Here is a 26,114-nt window from a genome sequence, read left to right on the forward strand (position 1 = left end):
AGTTACATTATCTGTCTTTTTTAAAGTAAGATAAAATTATGTATTAATTTTGTTAGTAGTGGTCAAAACATAGATAACAAAAAAAAACTGTACACTTGTTGTACACAAAAATTGTACACTTTTAATGCGAAAAGACGATATATACAAGTTTGATTGTGATAGTGTAATTTGAAGATCAGCGCAATAAAATATATCTGGGTAGACCAAATGAAGTGGTTTTCATGCAAATTTCTCTTGCTAGTTCACAAGTCCTTCTAGATTGAGCCTTAGTAGCTCACTTCATTCCGCGCAAAGTTGGAATAACCCTTTAGGCTAGGCAGCGGTAGGCAGCGGCTTGGTTCTGCCCCTGGCATTGCTGAAGTCTATGGGCGACGGTAACCACTCACCATCTGGTGGATCTAATGCTTGTCTGCGTACAACAGCGGTCGGGGAACCGGACTAAATTACCCCAAATGGGGTAAAATGAAATTTTGGGGGTAAAAATGAAACTTTAGTGAGTAAAAAGTATAAAAGTGAAACTTCTTTAAAATCGTTGTGATTTCAAACTCGATGAAAAGAAATGAAACGAAAGGAATTTTTTTTTTCACAATTGTCATGTTATTTATATGAAAGATGCTAAAAAGAACCGATTTCGTTATTTTTTATTCTGCCATAGGGTAATATCAACTACACAAAAATATTTTGGGGTAATTAATAAATAATTAAAAAAGTTCCCCGACCGCTGGCGTACAAGGATAATAAAAAAAGGCTACCAACGATTTGGTAGAGGAAACAAAAAATGCAAAGCTTGTGGTCTTTTTGGTATTGATATTCAGTACTCACCAGCGATAAGCTTCTCGGAGGCTTGGAGCTGATCCACTGCCTCCTCGGCGATGGTGGTGGCGGCTCGGGACAGCTTCGGCGACAGAACCTCTGCTTCGCTCTTTTTGCGTTGCGGCGACGAATTTTGTTCGCCTGATTTAAACCGCAGTATTTTCAATTTCCATGTTAATGTTTTCAGAGTTTTCTCATTTATAAAAAAAAAGGGGATTATTACATATTTTGAAAATGAACGGTGTTTTTTTGTTTTACAGCCCCATTGTTCACGTATGACAAGCAGCATCAGGGTTAGGTTAGCACTTAATATAGCCTGTTTTTTATTATTATCATTTTCAGTATATCTATACGATAATGAAAATCGGTAATGGATAGATATAAACTTTGATGTTATTGTTAAAATTGGTGGTTTTCGATATTAAATATTTGCTCATTTCGTTGTATGTATGTATCATTACATTAAACGAGCATTTTGCATCACAATAAATAATATAATAATACAAACAGCATTAATAATACGTTAGATGACATGCAAAATGTTGCCAGCTAAAAAAAGCTTTTTTTTTTTCTTATTGCAATACAAAATTTTACCCTTCTACAACCTTGAGACTATTCGAATTTTGATGCATTACCCAATTACAGTCCATAACCGAAATAGCTATTGAGGTGCAATCCAATTGAAAGAAACGAGAATTTAACTGAGGCAAATAAATATATATTTTCACAAAATCGACAATACGCAACATCGAAAGCTGACCCCAAATAAATTATACACTTACGGCAAACGAATATAGCTAAGTATTTATAACTAAATACAATATCTTAATTCAATTTTTATGTACGGAGATAATAGTCGATTAACACCAATAAAAGCGCATATATACGATAAAGACCCACTCTATTCAATAAATATTATTATGCAAATTCAATACGTGTACATTAAAAGTACTTTTCGTACGCCTACGCCACAAGCGTTGAAAGAAGGGTGCAAAATAAATTGCTCTCAAGTGTTGGGTTGCCAGTATATTTTTTTTTTTGTGGCAACCCAGAACTTCAATGGAGGCTAAGCGTACAGGTGGGGTGTACATATGCAAAAATGCGCAAGCCTCGTTTTTTTTTGTTTGTTTACTTACTGATTGGCGGTTCTTTCTTTTCGTAAATGACTCTACCGTCTGGTCCTAGTACGTGAGGGTTTTGAAAACAAAGATAAAATATCTTAGTTATTACCTTTTTTTTTATAACGAATAAGCAAATGAGACTGTGGCGTCGGTTGCTTTCGTTCATTCTTTTTTTAAACTAACATTCACACAGAACACTCTATGTTTGTTCACGTGACGACTACGAACACAACCTAAATTCAATTTACAAGTGCTAAAACAGTTCAGTTCGATGGATGAAATACCTTGTATACCTCAGAAGCGCAAGACTTAAAATAAATGCATTTTTAACAAAATCTTCCTTAAGCAGTATTTCACCTATCGACGATATGCAAGAGGTAACCAAGGCAAGAACGTGACGCGAATTCAATCGTACCTTCTTCCACGTCGATCCCTTCAGCCTTGAGCAGTTCGCGAAGCTTCAGGATCTCCTCTTTGAGTTCGCGAATGAGTTTAGCGTTCGCGTCCTCGTTCACGATCGCCTTGCATACGATCTGTTTGGCTCGATCCGCGTATCTGTTTGGTTGCACATTGCCTATCATATTTATTGTACTCGCTGGAGGAAGCCGTTCGCGCACCTACCACTCACATTTACTGGTGGTAGGACGTCTTAGGAGTCTGCGCGGGTAGGTACCACCACCACCCTACTTATTTCTAGTGTGAAGCAGTAATGCGTTTCGGTTTGAAGGGTGGGGCAGCCGTTGTAACTATACTGAGATCTTAGAACTTATATCTCAAAGTAAGCGACGGCATTTACGTACAAGAGGTCCTACCACCAGTAATGTATTCCTTCACCGTGGAAGTCAATCGTGAACATTTATTCCGAACGTATTTCATTAGAAAAATTGGTACCCGCCTGCGGGGTTCGAGCACCGGTGCATCACTACATACAAATGCACCGAACGTCTTCTCCTTTAGGTCACGACGACTTCAAATTATACATACAAATAAAATAAAATATATATAAAATATTCCGGTAAGAAGGCTGAAAAAGCCCTTACATAATTCAGTTCAGCCCATTGATTCATCACCTCAGCCTACACTGTCCACTGCTGAACAAAGGCCTCTCCAAGTGATCTCGAGTGCGGCCAGTCCGTTGCCACCTGCATCCAACGTGACCCAGCGGTTCTTACCAGGCCATTGATTCAGTGAAAATAAATCTTAGCACTTCACCTAAGTGTACTGAGCGTCTCGTCGAAGTTGATGTCGGCCGGCGAGATGGCGGCTATCATGGCGGTCTTCGAGTTACCGCCGAGGTTCTCGCGAAGCAGCCACGTCAGCACCGAGTCACGGTACGGTATGAAGTCCGCCTTCTTGGACTTCTTGCTCTTAGAGGCCTGTCAAGGTTGGTGCTGATTATAACTTCATTATGTAAAACGTGTATTAATTTTAAAATACAGAGACCGTTATTTAGTTAATGTCGGTCATAAAACCAACCACAAACCAGATCAAATATAATACACGTTTTGCTGAACCGTACTTTTGTTTAGAACAACAAATCAGTTAGGTTGCATATCATTTCTATTAAAAATATACACACACGATATAAATAAATATGCAATTTCGAAAAGGGCACATGTCGCATATTTTGTCAAATACGTTTTTTCATATACATATAGTTTTGAGGCGTACCTACACCCATTTTATAATAATTCCAGTAATTTTCAATTGCTAATTAACACTAAAATATATCTCAAAAGTTAATATTTTAAATTTTACACTGCTTTAGAAAATAATCAGTTTTTTTCATTTCCTAAACATTTTACATTTTCAGAGATGTGCCCTTTTCGAAATTGCATATTCAATTTAACACAAACCAAATATTGCGATTTAAAGCGTTTAGTATAAAAGTTCGTCTGTTTCTGTCAGAGTTAGAGCGGAACTCTGTCATGTATATGAAAAATAGTAACCAAACTATTTATCATAATATTGATTTTAACGTTTTTTTTTCTTGTAAGGTGTGACTCGCGTGGGCACATCTGAAGCGAAAGTCCCACAAGACATCCAACTGTCCGGCCCGCACATACTGAGCGATTGCATTATCCTTATTAATGATGATACAACGTTGTGTAAGCCCGCACGGATAAATAAATACCACCATTCTGCATATTTCTGTTGACGTTATACTGTACAATTGAGATTTCAACCGCATATTTCAAGATGGGTGGAAGTTTACGTTGATGGCTACGAACTCCGGTAATCACTTTACACCGACCGGGTAAAAGCGGTGAAGTTGTTCGTCCAACTAAGTAATAAAAAAAAAATTGCTTCCACCGGGATCATCACACCTTAACTACGTATTATCAGAGGCACAATACAAACAAGCCATGTGGTGAGTTACAGAGAAATGAATGACAATGAATATATATATTTTTAGAATGGTTTAAATACCGCCGATTATCGCTGTGATAATGTTTAATTACAAACATTTATTGACAAATTTCGTACATCAGATATTACACATTTCGTTCGATCATGCCACTTATACAGGGTGTCCCCCAAATGGTATTATCATCATTAACGCCCCCGCAACTGGTGTAGGGAGTCCAACACTCATACAAATATTAGCCTATCCATTAAGTACATGTATTTTCTACATGGATACCAAGTTTCAAGTCAGCCGGATGCACGGTTGAGTAGTTATAACGGAACATCCGTAAAAACCACTGTAGATTTATATATTAGTATAGATTTAATGTGATCAATGTTGGTATTATAGCCATGTTTCGTCTTGACATTGTGGGACACCCTGTATAACAACAATCAGTCTAGAACACACGAAGAACGTCTAGATTGTTCCACACTAACACCCCATACAGACTAACTAGCAAAAGGTATACTTACCGACTACGCAATCCGAAATGCAATTCCGTGCAAGAAAACAGCATAAGAATAGTGAATATCAATATAAACATTTCATACATTTTCATTTACGTACAAGCCATCTAAAATCTATTTACTACACGAAGTTCAAATTTAATCTATAACATATTCATTCATTTAACGAGAAGAAAGTTAATGCTTTATTGGTGTCATACTTACAATTTCGGCTAGAGCGGAAATCACTTTTCCGAGTGTGGTCAGAGATTTGTTGATGTTAGCTCCTTCCTTGAGACGAGTTCCTTTGGCTCCGGTAGAATCGGCACGCTCCGAGCCGGCCAGATCGACAAGCGATATTTTCGAGACCTAAGATTTACCATCGTTAGAAGAGATTAAGAAAACTGTCAAGGAACGTTTGTGCAACAAGGCATATTATAAAGTTAAGGATTATCTACTAGATGGCACTACGTGGGAATGAAGCGTTCGCTCCTGGCCTTTTCATTTTTCATTATTATTATTATTATTTTGTAATTGTATTTTTTGACTTGTTTTTTCGTTTATTGCAAATATTTTAAATTACTTAAAAAAAAATTTGAGAAACAACAAAAAAGCCCGCTGAGTTTGTTTCGCCGCTTCTTCCCAGGACTGTGGCTTTTTTTTGGAACCGATGGTAGAGTTAACATTTGTTATTTATATTTTGACATTCAACAAGTCTGTTATACTGACATCTAAGTCGAAATAAATGATTTTGAATTTGAGATCGTGAGGATCGTAATACGTAAACGCGTAGGGTACAATATACGTGCCTTTTCGGACATCAAATTCGTAGTGACGTCATGACGTTGCTGCGTGAAGAATATGGTGAAGACGGCGTGAGAGCGAGACGACGTCTCGTTCATGTTCGTAGCCGCCACGGTCCTAGCAGACGAAACGATTAGTTAATTCAAACAAATTTCAACCAAATGGACTAATAGTATGGTATAGAACCATTTGCAAGCAAAGGTTAATCCACAGACACAGCCCACTGAGTTTCCCGCCGGATCTTCTCAGTGGGTCGCGTTTCCGATCCGGTGGTAGATTATGCGAAGCACTGCTCTTGCTAGTGTCAGTGTTAGCAACGTCGTCAAATTTGAGCCCCGTGAGCCCTATTTGTTAGAGTTACGCTGAAATTGCCTCTCAAGGCCATCAGCTTAGATAGAAAAAGAACTAAGGTGCAAATCGCGGATTGTGTTATCGAGTAAAAAATCGAATTCACAGACTTGACAGGTCCAACATTGCTAATAAAATGGTGGCTGTAACAAAAAAAAACACTAAATAAATTTGTCTCACCTAGCTTTGTTACCCTCGTCGATGAGATCGTAAATGTCTTGGTAGGAGGTGACCGCCAGTTTGCTGAGATCCTCCACGTACGGTCCGAGGGCGGGGTGCTCACGGACCCGAAGATTTCCCTTATTCTTAGGGTTCAGTAAGTCACGAACCCGTTCGCAATAAATTTCCATGTACGACACTTCAACCTGCATCAAGATAATTGCGTGTTTTTTTTAAATAACACAAGTAATAGACATAATTAATTCATGTTTTGAACCCACAGATTAATTGCATCACTCACCGAATATTTGAGATCATCGGACGTAGTCTGTCTGATGCGCCTGAACAGATCCTTGCAGATCTGAGGAATGATGCCCTCCTGACCATCCTCACCGCGGCCCATCATCGTATAAGATTTACCAGCCCCGGTCTGACCGTAAGCGAATATGCATATATTGTAACCTGAGAGAAATAATTTGATTTAAACACATCGCCGTTACAAAATAAATGTATCTATCAGTCATAAGAAGAAGAATCTCGATTTGGATATGAAATATCGAAGAAGTATGTTGCACTAATTCTCGTAAATATAAAAAACCCTTCCGCGGACAAAGACACGTATGTGCTTATTGCGAGCTTTTTAACGTTCTCGATAGCGTAAAAGTTAACGCAAATTTGTATGGAGCTGGAACAGCGCCTCTAGCGGCAAACGTAGGCAAACGTTCCAACTCCATACAAATTGGAATTAACTTTAACGCCATCGATGATAGCTTTAAAAAACGCGCACTAAGCACACTGGCTAAAGGAATTCAATTCCATTACGAATTCCTTGAACGACTACATTAAATGGACATATTTTATCTTTATCTTGATCAGACGAAAAAACAATGATTAACCAAGTAGCTTGTGTTTATATAATACAATCTACTTTGTTGATAATAGATCATCATACTACATTTAAAAGTAGAGACTTACCAACATTGTACTCTGAACAATGTTGTATTAGTATATTAAGAATAATCTAATAAGAACTCACCGTCGAAAGCGTGTTGTAACATCTCTTCACCGATGTCTTTGTACACCATGACTTGTGATGAAAATTGGGGATCATTTGGCTGCAACAAAACCAAAATTTTAATTTTAATACAATTATGAATCTTAGCGACAACTGATCGCTGAAAAGGATACAATCCTGCAGAACCACTATGAAATGTGGTCTTCAAAGCTCTTAAATATAAATATATTAATCAAGTTTGGTTTTTAATTGATTTACTGAGAATTGGATAGCATGTTTAACGTTAATGTCGCAAGGACTAATTTAGTTATCAGTTGAACTATAAATCTATTACATTATTTACATTTTTCTTTTTTATTGCGTATAGAGACAGCCCAGCAAAGCGAGTCAAACAACTGCCTACCGAACATACATTATAATATTGTACCGAACGTTAATGTACATATGTATATTCCAAATCGTTTACAAAATAAAACTCAAGATCGAATCTTGTATTCAAGAATTTAGTATATAATTATCTGCCGCAACTTCGCCGCTCTTCTCATACAGAAATTAACTTTTGTCTCGTTGTACAAAATCGCCTTCTATTTATCCACTCACTGCACTCAGCAAACAATTGTAGTCCGGGAGCCAGTGACTAGGTATAATCTGACAAATTTTCAAGTGGGAGGAAAGGACTGAAAAAACTTTTTTTTCCATGCGTGGGATGCTGCCACTGCCCGCCCCACCCACGGAGTCGCAGCTGACGGTCGCGAGTATTCATAGTATAGGTCCCTAATGCATTTTACGAAGTTTCGCTCGAGAAGAAATAATTGACCGAAATTGTACCTGTCTCCTGGACCATTGGTAGAACATACGTTCCTTGCAAATGTGCTTCTCGGAAATCAAATTCGGAATCTCGGAATCAAAACCAATTCGTTATTACATACAAATATCATAAATTGCGTTCTCGAAGCGGTTAATATTCCGACAGCAGCTGAACGACGGTACGCGAATAAATTTACAATAATTTGAATAGATTACAGCATTACCTACTCGTTGACTGAAAATGCAAATGAGCAATGGGCATTAGGCACGAGAGTAGCAATTAAAATCAGTCACATAAGTACTTTTACAATTTAACGAGTTAGACGGTAGTTGAATTTGTTTTTATAATAAAACAAAATAAACCACGAGTGGTTCGCAAAACGTAACCAAAAACACACAGAGTTCAACAACATCACTAGTTTACGATCCATTAACGGTGATTTTAGGCACCACTAGCACCGGTCGCCGTCCTCGTCGAACCCGTCACTTGCGACGAAGGGCTCGACGAGCGAATTAACCCATAGACACAGCCCACTGACTTTCTCGCCGGATCTTCTCAGTGGGTCGCGTTTCCGATCCGGTGGTAGATTCTGCGAAGCACTGCTCTTGCTAGGGTCAGTGTTAGCAACACTCCGGTTTGAGCCCCGTGAGCTCACCTACACACGTTAGGGTGAAGCTGAAATAGCCTCTCAAGGCTATCAGCATAGGTGGGATAAAAAAAAAACTAGTTTACAAATTCCACTATAATCTAGTCGTTTTCAACAACTACTAACGCATTAGTTACATCCTGTCTTCACAATCATAGCGTGCAATGCGATGCAATGCAATAAATTATAATTGATACATGAATAGTTCACTGATGTAGCTTTGAATTTTAATTTTATTGCATTCGAAGTAAATGATACAAACTGCTATACAAATTTAACAACAGATTTTACGACGCTTGCACTTTTTTTTTATATCAAAAAGCTTTGTTAATAACTATATAGTCTCGTAATTTTCATTTTTATTTTCGGCGTTTCATACGACCGATATCATAAAGAACCACTACACCTAATTAGGCAAGGCCACAACAACAAAAGCCATAGAAATAGTGCGGAATAATCGAATAATCCTATAATCTGTTTTAGTCAATTTTAGGTAGAATCGATATACTCGTAAGCCACCACGGGAGAGACTTACGAATTTATTTTTTTTGTATTGCTTAGATGGGTGGACGAGCTCACAGCCCACCTGGTGTTAAGTGGTTACTGGAGCCCATAGACATCCACAACGTAAATGCGCCACCCACCTTGAGATATAAGTTCTAAGGTCTCAAGTATACATGGTTACAACGGCTGTCCCACCGTTCAAACCAAAACGCATTACTGCTTCACGGCAGAAATAGGCAGGGTGGTGGTACCCACCCGCGCGGACTCACAAGAGGTCCTACCACCAGTAATTACGCAAATTATAATTTTGCGGGTTTCATTTTTATTACACGATGTTATTCCTTCACCGTGGAAATCAATCGTGAACATTTCTCGAGTACGTATTTCATTAGAAAAAAAAAAAAGGTACCCGCCAGAGATTCGCACACCGGTGCATCGCTCAACACGAATGCACCGGACGTCTTATTCGTTAGGCCACGACGATTTTAAACGAATATAAATGAACGTATTGGTTCACGGAGTCTCATTCTATTACTCGGCGATCATAGTCAACGTCATCGATCGATTGATTGAAATTTGATCGCTTTTACATGTATAGATTTCAATCGTTTTATTTGATGTAACTAGCGATCCTTCACTTTACTACTTATTTATACTTTTGACTCGAATTTCCCCTAATGGTAATCATTAAATAAAAATTTGAACGAAAGATTATTTTTAAGCGCAGGTTCGGTGCCGACTGGTGAAATGATAAAAAATATAAAAATAATCTCACGCCATAATAAAGTTACTAATTTATTATAGTACTAGCTTTTGCCCGCGACTTTGTCCGCGTGAAATAGTTACTTTGGCATAACGTTAAATTTTACCCGCTTCTTCATTTACGTAGAATATAATCTTTATAAAAACACCTTCACAAATAATGCTTTATTTTAGAACAAATTTGGTTAGCATAAAAAATGTTATAGAGAGCCAACCTTAATATATAGAGATATGCTGTTGCGAACTTTTTTTAGACCTTGAAGTACTCAAAAGGGATTAAAACCCCGATTTTGAAACATTATTTATTGATGCTTCGCTTGCATTGGTCTTAGCCTGGAATTATATAGCCTATAGCCTTCCTCGATAAATGGGCTAACTAACACTGAAATAATTTTTCAAATCGGACAGTAGTTCCTGAGATTAGCGCGTTCAAACAAACAAAGTCTTTAGCATTATAATATTCGTATAGATAGTAAGTCGATCGACCTTCACAGAATATTCAGAACCTCAGCTACTTTACTCTTACTTTCACGATATATAAATAAATACTCATAAAGTTAACAATTGTTATCTCATTTCACGTTTCTATTCCTGTTTGTCGCGAGAATATGCGAGTCACGACATCCTGATATATTAAATCTGTTGATGAGATTCGTGACTCGCAAGATGCTCGTTTGCCTGTTCAATATTTATGAATCCAAGGAGTAGTAATGATAATTTCGTAGACATTACTCCTTGAAGTATGCGATAGCTCAATTTTCGAAGATCGAAATGATCCACGTCAAATCGCAGTTTTATTGCTTATATGGTTGCACCAGCTCACATCCCACCTAATGTTAAGTGGTTGCTGGAGCCCATATACATCTACAACCTAAATGCGCGTAAAAAAGTGGGTACACTTTGAGATGTAAGTTCTAAGGTCTTAGTATAGTTACAGCGGCTGCCCCACCCTTCAAACCGAAACGCATTACTGCTTCACGGCAGAAATAGGCAGGGCGGTGGTACCTACCCGTGCGAACTCACAAGAGGTCCTACCACCAGAATGGAATCCACCATTCTATGGAATACATTTTTTCTTTCAATATATGTGCATTTCATAAATGATCGGAAACCGTTTAAAATACTTACGTTGTGCGACCAATAGGAGAAATCAAAGTTGAAGCTTTTGGCGCCTTCCTTGCTACCGGGAGGTGCCTTGGGATTGACGATAACTGAAACAAGATAAGCAACGTTAAATAGATTCGTCTTTACTACATAATCACACTGAATCGGGTTTAGGACTGTTGAAAGGCCGTCTCGTGAGCCCTGACTCGTAGCTACCACCGCCCACCCTGCTTATTTCTGCCGTGAAGCAGTAAAGCGTTCGGGTTTGAAGGGTGACGGTCGTATATTAGGCAATTGAAATTTAAGCCTGAAGGTGGGTGGCGATATTCACGTTGCGATGTCTAGGTGCTTCGGTACCACTCAAATCCAGATGAGCGAAGAGCCCGTCTATACATTAAAAACAAAACATACGAAGTAAAATTAAACTAAGTTCCGCAGTGACTATCCCTAAAAACATAATATTGTTAAACTCGTTTTGTACGTTAATAGTACCATAACAATAATATTCACTGAACAACCAACATAACTGTCTAATGTTACAATCCAATAATTCATACCGAGGGGCGATATTATGCGTCTTTTCTGCAAATTTACAGGTTAACCATTTAAACAAGTCTTTCCCAAAGTGGACGATAAAGGCCCCTTGTGGGCGCCACAGACCTAAAGGGGGTCGTAATATACCCAGAAAAAAAAGGGGCGTTGTGTAGAGGCGTAGGAGGCGATTTGTAATGTCACACTTCGACATCGACTGAGCTCTCGCTATAGTGGTTTTTAAGTCGGTGCAAAAATGGGGGCGCTAAGAAAATAATTTATTCTCAAACTGGGCAGTAGACAAAATAAGTTTGGGATCCCCTGACTTAAACTTTAAAATTTGGAAAAAATATCAAAACAATTTTTTTTTTTCAGCAATTCGATTGGAGTATACTTAATTGAAGTACAATTGAATATATTGAAATAATTGTTGATACTAATACCAAATAAAACGGACCTTTAATTACAAAGATAAAAATCGAAATATCGCTTAAACCAAAGAGCCTTTCACACGTCGATGTGCAGACACATTTATTACGTACAAAAAACATTCGTTTACATTTATATTCGACTAGCTGACCCGGCAAACTTCGTAGTGCCTCAATCGATAAATAAAAGACCTAAACTTTTGTACAAAATAAACTTAAAACAAACAAAAGGAATCCATCCGACGGGGGACACATCAAAGGAAAACAAAATTGTTATTTTTATTTAATTCCGATCATTTTCATGTTTATCTACCTTTTAAACCTTCTCTGGACTTCCACAAATAATTCAAGACCAAAATTAGCCAAATCGGTCCAGCCGTTCTCGAGTTTTAGCGAGACTAACGAACAACAATTCATTTATATATATAAATAGATTTACTAATCTCATTCGCATTTATTAGTACAGTAACGACAAAAGACCTTGTATTTACCGGACATATTCGACTTGTTTATGCATAGATTTATCAAAACGAGAACCATAAAAAACAAAGAGGCGAATATGCAATTTCATTTCATTTTGGCAGCCCCTCAGATTATAATCTCGTTTTCATCGTAGTACCATAACGTCTATATAAACAGATCGCCGATCGTTCGGGTGACGTCGTGAGCGAGACGCGACGTATCGACCGGCGTCGGTCTCCGCGTCCAACTCGCATTCAATCCTACCTATATTCATTCGCAGCACTGAAACGTTTCAATTATATGTACCTTTATTTTTCCAACCAATTCTAGTAGTCTCGAGGGGTTATTCTAGATTCACCGAGCTAGTAGGTGAGCTCAAGGGGCTCAAGCCGGGAGTGTTGCTAACACTGGCCCTAGCAAGAGCAGTGCTTCATATCTACCACCGGATCGGAAACGCGACCCACTGAGAAGATCCGGCGAGAAACTCAGTGAGCTGTGTCTATGGGTTAATATGTACTACGAATAAACATATATTAACTATATATTAATGCGTGAAGCAAAAACTTTGTACTCTTTTTAAGATAATTGCGCAGACCGACTATGAAATTTCTCACACTTATAAGAAAATATTCAATTTATGAACGAAAATTTTTTTTTTAATTGTGCATAATTAATACACTTAATCAATAAAAATAACATTAAACACACTACTATGTATTTGACAAAACACATATACAGATATATAACAATTTATATACTCTTTTTTATTGTCAAACTTTTGTTATTGTTTAAAGTCCATGGTCAAATTGAGAATAGATTAATATTGTTTGTTTTTAATTTTTTTGTTTATAGGGTAGTGTTGGCGAAATTATTATAGAAATAAAGTATTTGAAAATATAATCTAATAATGTTGAAACTTATAATTTAAATTAACAATTATGGTCGAATTTCGACCGCTGGGAGACCACTAGTAATATTAAATATGTTTGTTAAATATGTATTCGTATGTTTTTTACTCAATCACGCCTAAATGGCTTAACGAATTTAGGTGAAATTTCTTGTAAAGAAGGTTTTTTTCAAATTGGATTGACGCTTATTCTTTTTATATATTTCTTTCGACCTCAAAAAAGGAGGGGCTTTTCAATTTGACTGTATGTTTTTTTTATGTTTGTTACCTCATAACTTTTGACTGGGTGAATCGATTTTGATGATTATTTTTTTATTAAAAAGCTGATGCTTCCCGTGAGGCCCCATTTCAATTTAGTCCAGTTCTAATAATGGTATCTATGAGAAAACCATATAAGTCTTAAATTTGCATTAAGTAGGTACGTGCGCGACATATAGATGAATAACTCAATAACTCAATATCACGCCAACCGATTTCGATGATTATTGTTTTTAGTGTATACTAATCTGTTTTGGAATATCTTGTCATTTCTATTTGAAGTCGGTTTTTGTTAAAGCACGTCTATTTACAATTATTACCATAGTAAATGACATGAACCGGGCAACGCCGGTTATGTGTTCTATAGTATAAATGACAATGTGTTCGCTGATACGTCATTTTACGTACTAAATTGACTGGTAGTCTATGCACCAGAGTGACACAACTTCTTATTAGTCTAACTAAGTCCAACTAACCAAATAAATAAAATTGAAGTGTCTGTTTATAATATTGAAAATAACCGCTTTTTACTACATGCATATGAAGGTACATTTATACCAAAATAATATTTTTTACAATTTTTGTCAGTCTGTCTGTTTGTTCCGGCCAATCTCTGGAAAGGCTAGACCGATTTTGACGGACTTTCACTAGCATATAGTTCATGTAACAAGGAGTAACTTGGGCTACTTCCATTTTAGAAAAGATCTAATATTATTATAAAATAATGTAATGTTTTGATAAATTACACACATAAATTCCAAACTGAATTTAGGGAAGTCGCAAAGCATACAGTAGACCTATCAATCCACTTATACAATATATGTCAAATAATTGAGTAAATTCTAATAGTCAAAGACGAAGCGCAGGGCCCGTGGAAACTGTAGAACAGGAAACAGGAACAGGAAACAGATAGTAGGTAATAGGTAATGCATGAACTAATAATGTAAATGAACTATAAATGTTTTAAGGCGGCTTGCGCAACATCAATAAACTCGATATAGGCATAAAATAAATTGTATTAAATATTTTAAATTTCGATTTAGAGAATGTTATGTGAGTTTATTTTTTTAAAACATAGTTAAATCAAATTCATTTGAATGGAGTACGTTCGGAAAACCGACCGTGAAGATCTGAACATTTTCTAACCAAACAAAGAATGGTCGTCCGCGGTGTTGCTCTAGCGAACATTCCGGAAACGACGGGCGTTTGTATCGAACGGTTATTTCAAAGTCGAAATACAAAGAGTGTTGCGTGTCTTTTAAACTATTGTTAGGCTTTGTAAGTTATTTTTTATTCGAAGCATTCTTGTAATTCCTGTTATTAAAATCTCTTGACTGCCTTTAATAATATAAGAATCTGGTGGAAAATAATTCCCAATTCTATAAGCTAATAATGAAATCCAGCCATGCTCCGTCTGCTCCATGCTGTCTATCGTGATTTATTTTATTTTATTGCTTAGATGGTTGGACGAGCTCACAGCCCCCTGGCGTTAAGTAGTTACTGGAGCCCATAGACATTTACAACGTAAATGCGCCACCCACCTTGAGATATAAGTTCTAAGGTCTCAGTATAGTTACAACGATTGCCCCACCCTTCCAACCGAAACGCATTACTGCTTCACGGCAGAAATAGGCAGGTTGGTGGTACCTACCCGGGCAGACTGAAGAGGTCCTACCACCAGTATAAATGAACGAAACCTTATTTGATGAAACTACTCGCGCTCTGTATACGCTAATGTCAGTTTGACGTAAACCTTGCCTAAACAAACAACAAATATTCGAATTTTAAAATGAGTCGCATAAATCATGACCGAACCTATAAACTACAAAAAAAAAAAAAAACTTTAAGCAATCACTTCTATAAATTAGATTTACAATTCATCACTATCGTGACGTCGGTATATTGCATCAATCGTATGTCGGTGAAACATTACTCGTTCGTTTCATTACTCAAGTAACATCGATCAGGCTGCTACTCCGTAGTTGGCATTGTATTATCTAAAGTGCTATTCGAACAAAATGCGCATAATTCATACATCTCCCCCGCTACAAATGGAGTATCTAACAAAAGAGAACGTTGCGAACATAAACGGGCTGCTGAACAAAGGTCAAAGATCGCTGATTCCGTGAAGGGAGTGATTGTTCTTTTACGATCCGGAAAATAGGATGGGGCGGCTTTAGTACGTTCAAATGGTTCATTGAACTTAAAACGCGATTACAACGAAGCGCATACATATAATTTAAATTTATAAAATAGCTAGCTGACCCGGCAAACATCGTAGTGCCTCAATCGATAAATAAAAGACCTAAACTTTTGTATTAAATAAACTTAAAACAAACAAAAGGAATCCGTCCGACGGGGGACACATCAAAGGAAAAACAAAATTGTTATTTTTATTTCATTCCGAGCATTTTCATATTTATCTACCTTTTAAACCTTCTCTGGACTTCCACAAATAATTCAAGACCAAAATTAGCCAAATCGGTCCAGCCGCTCTCGAGTTTTAACGAGATGAACGAACAGCAATTCATTTTTATATATATAGATAGATAAAAGAAGAAGATTAACAATTCGTATAGTGGATTTGGGCCAAAAAACATCGAATGCTTCTTAAAACCCATTGCCAACTTTCAAACTAAAGCTTTTTAAAACGAAATTCCGCATTCGACGCGACTTCACAATCTGAATTCCAATTTAATGAGACTAAGTATTACTAAACTGGATAGCATCCCGTGTACGACCTCGCAATTCAGAAAACATAACCTTGAAAACGGAAGGGTTCAGCCTATATATACCTACCTACGTATAACGGCGTCGAATGAGCAAACCACAATGGGTATTGCGGGCGTCGGATACAACAATAATTTCGTGGGAAATACCGCTTCGTATACCTAAAAGGGTGAGTTAGAATGCGGGAAAGTTTTCGAGAGTAACACAAAACAGTACTTGCGGGTAAAGTTTAGACAGGTTTGCTTTTGCTTTTAACGAATCGACCACACACGATTCTACGTATAATAGTACAATACCTACAGACTAATGGTGCGAATGTGAAACTTAATAGTTACTACACGACAGGCAAAGATATCTTTTAACTGAACGAAACATAATAATAAAAACATTAAATAAGTTTTTAAATTAATCGCCGGATTGACCCAGCAGTTTGCACAAAGGTCTATTAAAAATCCAAAACAAAAAGCTCCCAAAAAGAAAAAAAAGCTCTATTAAAGATATTCGGTGTCCGAAGTCTAAATAAATAAATAAATGGTGGTGGTTTCGAATACCCCACGTGTTTGTTTTTTTTTCTTTTTCTTACAAGTAATGACCCGGCAGTCAACTTGGGAAACTAAGCTTTTTATCTAGCCAACTCAGAGTTTATTATAAAATTCACGACATTTAAATCTAGCGTATATTTTCCATCAACAATTATTACGTAAATAATAATGATTGTTTTTATAACGTTAAAAACTGTTAACTTGTTTACCTTGATCAGTCGACCTACATGCCTAGTGCTATTTTTCAGTGAACATGAAACAAAATTGCGTGAATCTTCGTACACGCTCAACTGAGCGCGTATCGGATACACGCATATGCATCCAGTGTTCGTATTTTGCACGTGCCAGAATTAGAATGGTACAACTTGTAGGAGATCCCTGTTTGAACACATTGTATGTTTTATTGAACACAGTCAAATATGTTCAGAGTTCCTATTTGCTGGACAGAAGGACATGCTACAGTAACGGGGAGACACGGAGAGACAATTAGTCTAGTAAAAAAATGGAACTATTACTTAAAAGGGGCTTGTAAAAAAAAATCTAGAGATCGAGCTCACGCCCTAGATAGTCTTAAGTGGTTACGGGAGCCAATCACAGCTGGAATGCCTTCAATCAATTTGCGAAAAAGATCTAACTTTCAATAGCTTACATCTAAGCAATAAAAAAAAATAAAATAAAAAAAGCTTTATATTTCAGAGGTATTTCTCAAAGCTACGTCTTTTTTAATCGGTGGTAAAGTTAACACATTTTAACAAATAGTGTCATTGTGAGGAATTTTATTCCCCTCAAATTCGACTCCTCCCATCATGCTGCTCTTTATATGGTTTTGAACAAACTGAATCTAGAATTATATATACTTGTTCACTATCATCGGTCATATAAATGAACAAAAGGATGGACGATCTTATCAATCAGTTACGACGCTCAACCCTTTGATACAAATTTTCAAAAGGTTTCACTTCTAATATGACGCACTAACACTAAAACCCTTTTAACACTAAAACCATTAAGATAATTACTTCATCAAATATGAAACATTCAGTGGACAGTGATCGTTAACGAGTTGCAAGAGCTCGTTAAGGTAAAACGGGACGTTGCACCCGCAAATGGTGCTCTTTCAAATATGACGCCAGAATTCAAACTTACTCGGCTGTTAATAGTCTTAATTGGTCGTCGGCTACACGACCTTTTTACTATGAAGGCTTTCAGTCCAACGCTCGTTAAACATACCGTCGACCCCGCCCCCGGGCGAAGCCCTAAATTCCGCGAGATTTATCGGTTGCCCCAAAAATTTAAATCTCAGTACCAACTCACGACCAACCTCTAAGAGTTTAATGTTTTGGATTTTTCTCTGGAAAGACAAATCGAGGGGACTTCAACGAAAGCGTTTCTTAAGCGGAATCTCATTTAAGAATTTATTATTTAGTACAATGAAGTCACTTAAAATCTGTACCGAAAAATTTTTCAACGGAATAGCTTTCTGGAGGTAATGGATTCTGAAATGAAAGCTTCGAAAATTCAATTGGTTTAATCGTCAATCGTGAATAAGAGACTTCTTTTCATGAAATATTTATAACAATGGTCCAGAAGTTTCTATTAATTCTTTTGTGTCGAATTGTTTATAGCTTTCATTGGCCTTGACAATTTCAACATTAATGTACACGATTTTACATAAATCTCCATTCAAATTTTACAGAAGTGATTCTGTTTAATCCAAACTAGTACATGATAGTAAAAAACTCGCACATATACATACATCAAATTTATTTGTTGTAAAATCGACCACAGCTGACGAAGTTAATGCCATCGTCCACCTTAAGACGTGAGGCTTGAAGCGAAAATAAGAAAGCTGGTAGTTGCAAAGTATTGTCATATAAACTACCACATCCTTTAAACGGTAACGGGTGACTTCTCAGGACAGGAATAGAAATAGACAAGTCAGCGATAGCTACCCACGTAGCTTCACAACTAGACGTTGTCAATGACAGCTACTAATATTTTGTAATCTATACTCTATACTAATATATATATCTACAGTGGTTTTTACGGATGTTCCGTTATAACTACTAAACCATGCATCCGATTGGCTTGAAACTTGGTATCCATGTAGAAAATATATGTACTTAAGGGATAGGCTAGTATTTATATGAGTGTTGGACTCCCTAAACTCGTTATGGGGACGTTAATGATGAGAATCTTTATGGGGGTGAGAACTAATTATGTTAATTTTAAATGCCCAGCGAAGCGGACGGGAGTCAACTCGTCTGAAAACACAAGAATATCGATTACTGGATTTCGGAAGCGCCATTATCGAATATAGCGATTGATTTCAACTGACATTGGTAGCTTGTGAGGTTTCGTTCACGACCTTCCAGGCTAGTACCTACTTCGTAGCACGCACACGGTTGCGTAACAGCACAAACAATGGAACCGTTAATTTTATAAAATTCGAACTGAATATTGAAACTTCTGAAAATAGCGCGCAAGTCCTATATCGTTTTTATTAAAATAGTTTACTTTCAATTAAAAATTTAGACAAGCACTTTTTTGCGGTTTCGTTAGCGCAATCTGTTTCAAAAATTCCACCAAGCTTTATCACAATCTCAATGCACATCGGAAACTTCTATAAAAATTGTTTTAGCTATTGTAGACAAACGTACAGACAAACTGAAATTGCGTAGGTGAATTTTTAGGTTACAATCATCAACTTCACGAAGTTTTGCAAAATCCTTGATAAATGAGTGAAGATTTTATAAGTTGAGCAGACAAAAGCTCAACAAAGAATCTCTGAAGAAGAGTATATTATGAATAATGAAAATTTCATACTCTAACGCCAAATATTGAAAACATCCACCTTCTAATGGCAGTGTTCAACACTGACAGGTGAGCAATCAATCACTTGTGCCATTAGCACTATCAAATACTATCAATGTATCACAATCTACTAAATTCAAGAATAAGCAACACATTTCAGGTTAAACACGCATAACATTCAAACTCTCTTGCTGAGTTCGTGCTCACCCACCTGTAATTTTAAAGCTGAAGAGGTCTCTGAGGAATAAGAAATCCCATCATTGAAAAAACTGATATCGTGCGTAGTTATACGATATGAGCTAGTCTAAGCTAGAACTTAACGAGAATTGATTTCAATAGTTATAAGATATCTCCGTAGACTGCTTTGAGGGCTGCCAATTGTGACCAGTTTAGAAAGCCACATGATCTATCGCTAACGATCACCAGGGTCGTTAACACATTACAAGTAAATACGGAATAAGCATTACGCGACAAGTAAACATCAAGCACATCGTGCTAATGGCTTCCCGAAGAAGCTTACTCAACAAAAACTGACAAGCGAAGGGCTCTTTATGGGAACGTTATAGTCAATCTTCATTACAAAGGGTCAAGGGGGCGCCGTAAATAACACAGGCGCTAATTTCGGAAAGCTTCTCAAGGCTACACACGACTACTCGTAAAGAGACACGTTTTTAACGAATAACAATTTTTAAATACGTTCAAAAGTGTTGCAATGTTTTATTAATGAATATCAACACTATGTACCAGTTTTATTATTTAGTAGTTATTACCTACAGATAAATTTAGAACAAGTTACCCAAGTGAAAAATTATATTATATCTTATACTCGTATTAAGTAAACAGAGACTTTTGAAGTAATGAAAACATTCTAAATTTTAAGCATTTTGGCATGATACTTAATGGTGTTATCATTTTCAATAAATCAAACTCCTTGTGATACGTAATTGAATTTACAATTTTGTATTAGAAACCCTATCCTTCTTTTCTAAAACTTTGTGCTCGGATTAAAAACCCTCAGACCCCATTGAATTATTTATCTAATGATGCGCCTACACTGGAAATGTAGATACTTAAAAAAAATTTTATCATCAAAAATGTTAAATCTATACAAATAAATAACTTTGTTTCTCTATACGTTCGTCTTCGTTCTTCTACTTAAGCATTCATCCGATTATGATGAAACTTGGTACAGTTGTAGTTGACACTTCAGAGAAGGTTCTAGTTGTAGTTCCATCAACGAACGACAGGGGGGGGCACGAGTATAGTTTCAATAAATTGGTGTTTCGTATATTGATCTTTTTATTTATTTATTGCCTTTGTAGGTAGACGAGCATACGGCCCACCTGGTGAGTGGTTACCGTCGCCCATGGACTTCAGCAATGCCAAGTGCAGAGCCAAGCCGCTGCCTACCGAGCCAAGCCGCTAACTACCGAAATTGATAGCGAAACGTGACCATGTTTCGCACCCACTGAGTTTCTCGCCGGATCTTCTCAGTGGGTCGCGTTTCCGATCCGGTGGTAGATTCTGCGAAGCACTGCTCTGTTAGGATCAGCAACACTCCAGTTTGAGCCCCGTAAGCTCACCTACACACGTTAGGGTGAAGCTGAAATAGCCTCTCAAGGCTATCAGCATAGGTAGGGAAAAAAAACATGTTTTGCTAACGTGAAATAAGTTTAAGCACTAACCTGTAGTGTTCCCGGACATTTCTATGATGCATTTACATTCTCTGGCGATCTCACGCGAGTTGAAGGGGCGGACCCTGACGGCCACCTTCACCGACGACATGGTGGCTGCGGCTTCTTTTAACTCGTCGATGAGATTTCTCTAGCACATCGGTACGAGACCGGTTTTATGCCTGAAACAAGATTTTTAAATTAGACTTATTTATTTATTGCATAGATGGGTGGACGAGCTCACAGCCCACCTGGTGTTAAGTGGTTACCTGAGCCCATAGATATCTACTACGTAAATGCCGCCACTCACCTTGAGATATGAGTTCTAAGGTCTCAAGTATAGTTACAACGGCTACCCTACCCTTCAAACCGAAACGCATAACTGCTTCACGGCAGAAATAGGCAGAGCGGTGGTACCTACCCGTGCGGACTCACAAGAGGTTCTACCACCAGTAATTACGCAAATTATAATGTTGCGGGTTTGATTTTTATTACACAATGTTATTCCTTCACCGTGGAAGTCAATCGTAAAAAATGTTTCAATAAATGCTCTAGAGGTGATTTTATTAGTCTTGAATTCCGTGACTCTTAAAAATATACGAAGTTAGAAACGGAGATGATATTGGAATAAATTCTAACTTCTCTGTAGCCGCTTCATCTCAGTCATTCAACATTGATACATTAAAATCCTTTGTATTTTAACATTCAAAATAAAAACACAATCTATCTTGAACCCTTTTCGTTTAAATTTAATAATATCCAGCAAAAAGACGATAAAAAATACAGCATTGTACACATACACAAATGCAAAATTATACAGCGAAAACATATTATAAAGCATAATTCAAATATCAGTTTTCTTCTAGTAAACTGTTTAATTCAATTTAGATAATTCTAAATCAGCTATATCATTTCGATTTTCAAAAATTGCTGATTTCCTGAAATCGATTTTTAAGCTTTGTATTTGTTTTTTAAACATAATCTATATTAATATATAAATCTACAGTCGTTTTTACGGATGTTCCGTTATAACTACTGAACCATGCCTCCGATTGACCTTAAGCTTGGTATCCATGTAAAAAATACATTTACTTAATGGATAGGCTAATGTTTTTATGAGTGTTGGACTCCCTAATAATAATGACAATAAATAATAATGTTAATTTTAAATGCCCGGCGAAGTGGGCGAGTGCGGCTAGTTTTCCTATAAAACAGAGCCGAGGTCTTGAAGCGGCCGTCGCGTGGCACTACAGGACGTTTCGAAGGCAAACTGCGTAATTCTGAACACCTCATTGCACAGAAAATAACATCTACCTATCTACAGCTTTAGGGATTTGTCTCTAAATTATTCATTTACTTACGTCACCTAATAAAGGCATTACGCTCAATTCAGTTCGTAATGTTTTGTGACGAGATAAAGAATCACTTGAAAAGCGAATAACGTTTTAGCTTTATGATTTTTTAGAAGTTTTATGCTTTTATTTACTGTGATTCTGTGAAGTTGTATTTTTTTTTAACGCTACGATTAAAAATTAGAAATTTCCTATGCATCGTATTGAATTTCATAATAATGTACAATAATAATGGTTTCGATTCAAAATGTTTTAAAGAAATAAAGAACTGCTTTAGGATATTAGTATCTTTAGGATATAGAATGTTTTTTTCTAACTTCATCAATTAATCTGAGCAATCCTGTCTTAAATGTTTATTTTTAAGAAAAATAAAAATATGTAAGTGATTCGGTTTGTTTGAATCAAATCAACTTTTCCTTTGTGAATTATTGTATTTTTTTTTTTCGATGTTAAGTAAGTAGTTCGCCAATCTTGTAAATCTTAACAAAACAATTTAAATGATCCATCATCTCGTGGTCGTGTAATGTAACAGGGCCAATTATAACGGAACTGTATTTTTTTTGTGAACAAGCGAGTTAGGTCACAGAGTAAGTACCGTTTAAGCACGTCACGCTCCGACAAAGGTAGCATTGCGCATGCGCGTCTCAGCTGATTCATTTTTATCTTTTCGAAATAATTCGTACATTTATTTTAGTTATCCCTAAAACATCATCATCAAGAAAATAATATTTTATGCACGATTACGGAACCAAAAACAACAGCATTCAATGTATCAGCAAAAAAAAATATATAAAAAAAATAATTTTTTTGGCTTAAATACATCGGAGACGTACCTGTATAAATTTTAGTTATGGAGCACATAGTTTTGTTACGTTACCAAAGTGATATATTCTTTTAATTTTTATATTTAGAATAAATAAGGTATGAAATTACATTTTATTGTAGTCATAAGGCTATAAAAATTTGTTGTATGTAGTAACAGCCTATAACCAATAAAAGAGTTCTGTTGTTGAAACATTTGTCTCACAGTTGCCAGACAAAAAAAATACTATAAAGTGCGGCATTTTAAGATAAAAAGTAAGCTTATAAAATCAAGTTAAGTAAAAGAAAATATATATTGTTCAAATAAAATATTCATCAAACAGAACTAACTGATAATCAAAATATATAAATCATTACGGTATTAATTTTTTGATACTCAAAGATTTGATATTTGTAATACTCATTTTAAAACACAAGACATGTAGAGATAAAGTGGTAATATTTTATTTGTATTTACTTTTTGTGATTGTTATTTCTGTCTTTTTCTGAATATTATTTTGTTTTCTGCACATAAAAAAATATTCACTATGTAGTAGGGTTCGGTGGTAAATAAGGCTCTATAGGATTAGTTTCGTTGTTCTACTTATTTTTAATGTACAATACAAAGTATACTGTCAATCTATAATTAAATTTAAATTATTTGTACTTATGGAACCTTGGAAACATTTTAAAAATCAATGTAATTGACAATTTCAATCATTTTTGACACGATATTTTTTAGCTTGACTTACATTTGTGTCTATGTAAGTAGCGGAATCTTTCAGTGTAATTTTCAGCAACATTCAAGACGTCTGTTTAACTTGAAGATTTGTACACGATTTTTTTGTTTTTATTGGCCTTATAGGCAGAGGAGCATACGGCCAACGTGATGGTTATTGGTTACCGTCGCCCATGGACTTCAGGAAAGCCAGGGACAGAGCTGAGCCGCTGGCCATTGTTAAGCACTCTTCGTTTCTTCCTCGCTTGTAGAAGGACATGTCACGTATCAAGGTTCGATGGTAATATTTTAAAATTTAATGACCGGCCTAAACCTAACCAGGTTAACCAGAATAAAAATAATTAGAATGTTATCTCCGTTTTCTATGAAAGCGTGTTTTTATTTTATTTGATGAGACTTTTTGAATTGGTAGGTAATTTTTTTTATTTTTAATGTGCAGTAAATAAAAAATCTTACAGAACTCAAATATATTGCTACGTGTATTACCTATGTCAATGAAGATGGCAATAACGTAGCTGTCCAACAATACACTTCGAGGAAATCCAACAAAACAAACAAATCGACACCCACTTCACAACAAAATCAATAAATCACAAGACTGTACCGACCGCTTCTATCAAACGAACTAAAACCAAATAAAAAAGATCCATGTTGTTCACGAGACACTGCACGAGCGGTCGCTTCCAAGAGGCCCGCAAACAAAATGGTGAATGTTTTCCTGTAAACTGTACTGGCGTGCTGTAATTGGCTGCGGTCGAGTGAGCACACGGCGAAACGAAAGCGTCGGCCGCCACAGCCGCTGCACTCCCAAAACGCTGTTACGTAACTACTGCAAGTACATCCTCCGAAAACCGTTCCAGAAACCTGCAGGAATACCGAAGATCGAAGGGGCGGCCATGAAAAACGTGTCGCAGAGATGACTCACCGCGCGCACCAGCGCCCTCTACAACCCCCCCCCCCCCTCTGCATTGGAGATCGCAGATCGGTATCCGAGAAAAATACAACCAAAGCCCCTAACCTTGAGCACTGCACTAGCTTGGGTAATTGATTACAAATGACCCGCTACGGACTTACCCGAATCGCCTTGCGGTCGTGAACTATTGTGGCAATAATGAGAGGTTCTGTTTGTTGTGTCACCAGAGCTGAGTGCTCAGTCAAGTTGCAGCGTCGGCCGACATGGCGGGTCGGGTGACGAGCGCGGTGCGACTGCGGGTCGACACCGAAGTCGCCGGAGAGACCAGGGCCGGGCATGCGCAGGACTTCCTGGCCAGCCTTCGATTTAACTTCGGATGCGCAAAGGAACCAACGCGCATCGGACACAGCAAATAACAAATCCACACAAACGCTATGACTCTATTCCTTATGAAGTATGAAAGACAGTACTAAGAGCATTTTTATTTTTTAGATTCCATACTAATTTGAAAATTTATCGCATTTTTATTTTATTACCCTAGTAGGCAGACGTACGTGGTCACCGACGCCCATGGGTTTCAGCAATGCCAAGAACAGAGCCAAGTCACTGCCTACCATTAAATACTCTCCACAAGCCTCTTTGAAGAAGGATAAGTCATAGCGCTCGGGAAACACCGTAGAGGGGAGCTTGTCTCCAAAGCCGTACCGTACCAAAGTACGTGGCAAAAAATATCTCTGGAAATGCACTGTGGATGAACGTAGGTGGCTCCAGGTAGTATGGATTAAGTCTACTCCAGTGGTCTTGCTGTGCGGTGGTAAAAACCAGATTATAGAATCATCTCAAACAATTCCTCAGAGCACTTCCCATGAAACACACGCATGATATCGAGGCTACAACATTACATTTGAAGGCGATCATCGATCAGCCTTGCAGTAGCTTCTGCAATTTACTAAATATTAATCACTAACATGTGTATGTATTTACTACACTCATACGGTACTAAATCCTGAAAATGCTTGTTGTT

The 26,114-nt window shown here is 37.0% G+C and overlaps 1 protein-coding gene and 1 long non-coding RNA gene across 9 annotated transcripts in view; one reads left to right on the forward strand and one right to left on the reverse strand.

Annotated features, from left to right (window-relative positions):
• The window catches only part of LOC101742157 (kinesin-like protein unc-104), a 102,423-nt gene that overhangs the window by 27,385 nt on the left and 48,924 nt on the right, over positions 1-26,114 (reverse strand). For 4 of the 8 annotated variants that reach the window (XM_062675116.1, XM_062675108.1, XM_062675111.1 and 1 more), the window contains exons 3-13: positions 21,298-21,467; positions 10,965-11,047; positions 7,138-7,216; positions 6,403-6,563; positions 6,123-6,307; positions 5,600-5,711; positions 5,016-5,159; positions 3,147-3,310; positions 2,350-2,489; positions 1,950-1,994; positions 823-954 (exon numbers count right to left, since the gene is read on the reverse strand). In XM_062675116.1, the coding sequence (XP_062531100.1) occupies positions 823-954; positions 1,950-1,994; positions 2,350-2,489; positions 3,147-3,310; positions 5,016-5,159; positions 5,600-5,711; positions 6,123-6,307; positions 6,403-6,563; positions 7,138-7,216; positions 10,965-11,047; positions 21,298-21,397 (1,345 nt within the window). In that variant the 5' untranslated portion in view covers positions 21,398-21,467. Of the gene's footprint in view, positions 1-822; positions 955-1,949; positions 1,995-2,349; positions 2,490-3,146; positions 3,311-5,015; positions 5,160-5,599; positions 5,712-6,122; positions 6,308-6,402; positions 6,564-7,137; positions 7,217-10,964; positions 11,048-21,297; positions 21,468-24,663; positions 25,112-25,251; positions 25,386-26,114 lie in introns of those variants that run through there. The other 4 variants (XM_062675115.1, XM_062675110.1, XM_062675106.1 and 1 more) reach the window with 3 other exon arrangements.
• Positions 24,136-25,606, forward strand: LOC134201130 (uncharacterized). The gene is made up of 2 exons (XR_009976331.1): positions 24,136-24,202; positions 24,636-25,606. It is a non-coding gene; the product is annotated as an uncharacterized LOC134201130 (long non-coding RNA).

Source organism: Bombyx mori, chromosome 3 (genome assembly GCF_030269925.1).
Source record: "Bombyx mori chromosome 3, ASM3026992v2".
NCBI lineage: Eukaryota > Metazoa > Arthropoda > Insecta > Lepidoptera > Bombycidae > Bombyx > Bombyx mori.